This window comes from Ixodes scapularis, unplaced genomic scaffold, assembly GCF_016920785.2.
Source record: "Ixodes scapularis isolate PalLabHiFi unplaced genomic scaffold, ASM1692078v2 PGA_scaffold3__209_contigs__length_174095766, whole genome shotgun sequence".
NCBI lineage: Eukaryota > Metazoa > Arthropoda > Arachnida > Ixodida > Ixodidae > Ixodes > Ixodes scapularis.
In genome coordinates this window covers 131,964,542-131,965,745 of record NW_024609868.1, presented here as the reverse complement: position 1 = coordinate 131,965,745, position 1,204 = coordinate 131,964,542, and the positions used below count along the sequence as shown (strand labels likewise).

Below are 1,204 nucleotides of genomic sequence, written 5' to 3'. Positions count from 1 at the left end.
AGTCACCATGAAGGCGGCATAATATTTAAACTTTTGCTCAATATTACAGGAATGTGAGCTTTAAATCATAACTTAGGATTTCTAGAGACAAAGCCATTCTAACTTGGGTAATCCCAATAATAGTTATCTTCTCAACATACTATTTACATTTTGACGTTGACATTGAAAATAAATAAATATCCATGCTAAATCAAGTTAAGTCTCCAAACGAGCATAATAACGGTCGCTTGATGTAGTCCCTATCAATGTTTCAACTCCTCAGTTATTCAAACTTTGAGCGGTTGAGAAGACGTTCATTTTAATGCAAATTCTCCCTCCCGAAAGCCTATATAATCCCTTCTTGCGCAGTATTGTACACAGTTTCACAGCATGTTGTTTATTTAGAAATATATGTTTCTGTGCCCAAAGACCTTTCTGAGTCAAAGGCTGATGTACGTTGTCTTCTATAGTCGTAAAAAATAACATACGCTGTTTTCAAAGAACCTTTATTTGATCAATGAGTAAGTTCCACTGTGCGCATTCCTATTACACACAAGATTGCACTAACATGATTGTTTGAGAGGCCGATGTGTGTAGCTTTTCCGTTCTTGCCGCGTTATCGTCCATAGCCGCCTCTGAAAACTGGCTTGCCTCCGCCGATTCCTGGCTTGCCGCCACCAATGCCACCTCCTCCGTATCCTGGTCCGCCACCAATACCACCTCCTCCGTATCCTGGTCCGCCACCAATACCGCCTCCTCCTATTCCTTTTCCACCGCCGTAGCCACCGCCACCGTATCCTGGTCTGCCGCCAAGGCCACCTCCTCCTATTCCTTTTCCACCGCCGTAGCCTCCACTACCGTATCCTGGTCTGCCGCCAAGACCACCTCCTCCTATTCCTTTTCCACCACCGTAGCCTCCGCCACCGTATTGAGCAGCCGCCAAGCAGCACAGAGCTGCCAGTACAACCACGGCGAATAGGGTGACTTTACTTGGCACCATGTTGGCTCTTTCTGTAAAACAAAAACAGGCTTTGTACTCTGAGGGCAGCAAAAACCGAAGTAAGACACAATCTCGCACCTCGAATCAGCCACACTTACGTAGCCACTCACCCGAATCCTTTACAGGCTGGAACTGGGTCTCAAGAAATACACTTCCCACACTTGCTCCTTACGTGCCTGTGCCCTCTTTAGTCAAACCGCGGAAACCTTAAGCGAACAGACCACC

General features: G+C 46.2%; 1 protein-coding gene across 1 annotated transcript; it reads right to left on the bottom strand.

Annotated features, from left to right (window-relative positions):
* Window positions 1-595: 595 nt before the first annotated feature.
* LOC8028902 (acanthoscurrin-2) lies at window positions 596-979 on the bottom strand. Its single transcript, XM_042292883.1, has one exon. The coding sequence runs from the start codon at window positions 977-979 to the stop codon at window positions 596-598; it is 384 nt and encodes a 127-aa protein (XP_042148817.1).
* Between the last annotated feature and the right edge of the window lie 225 nt (window positions 980-1,204).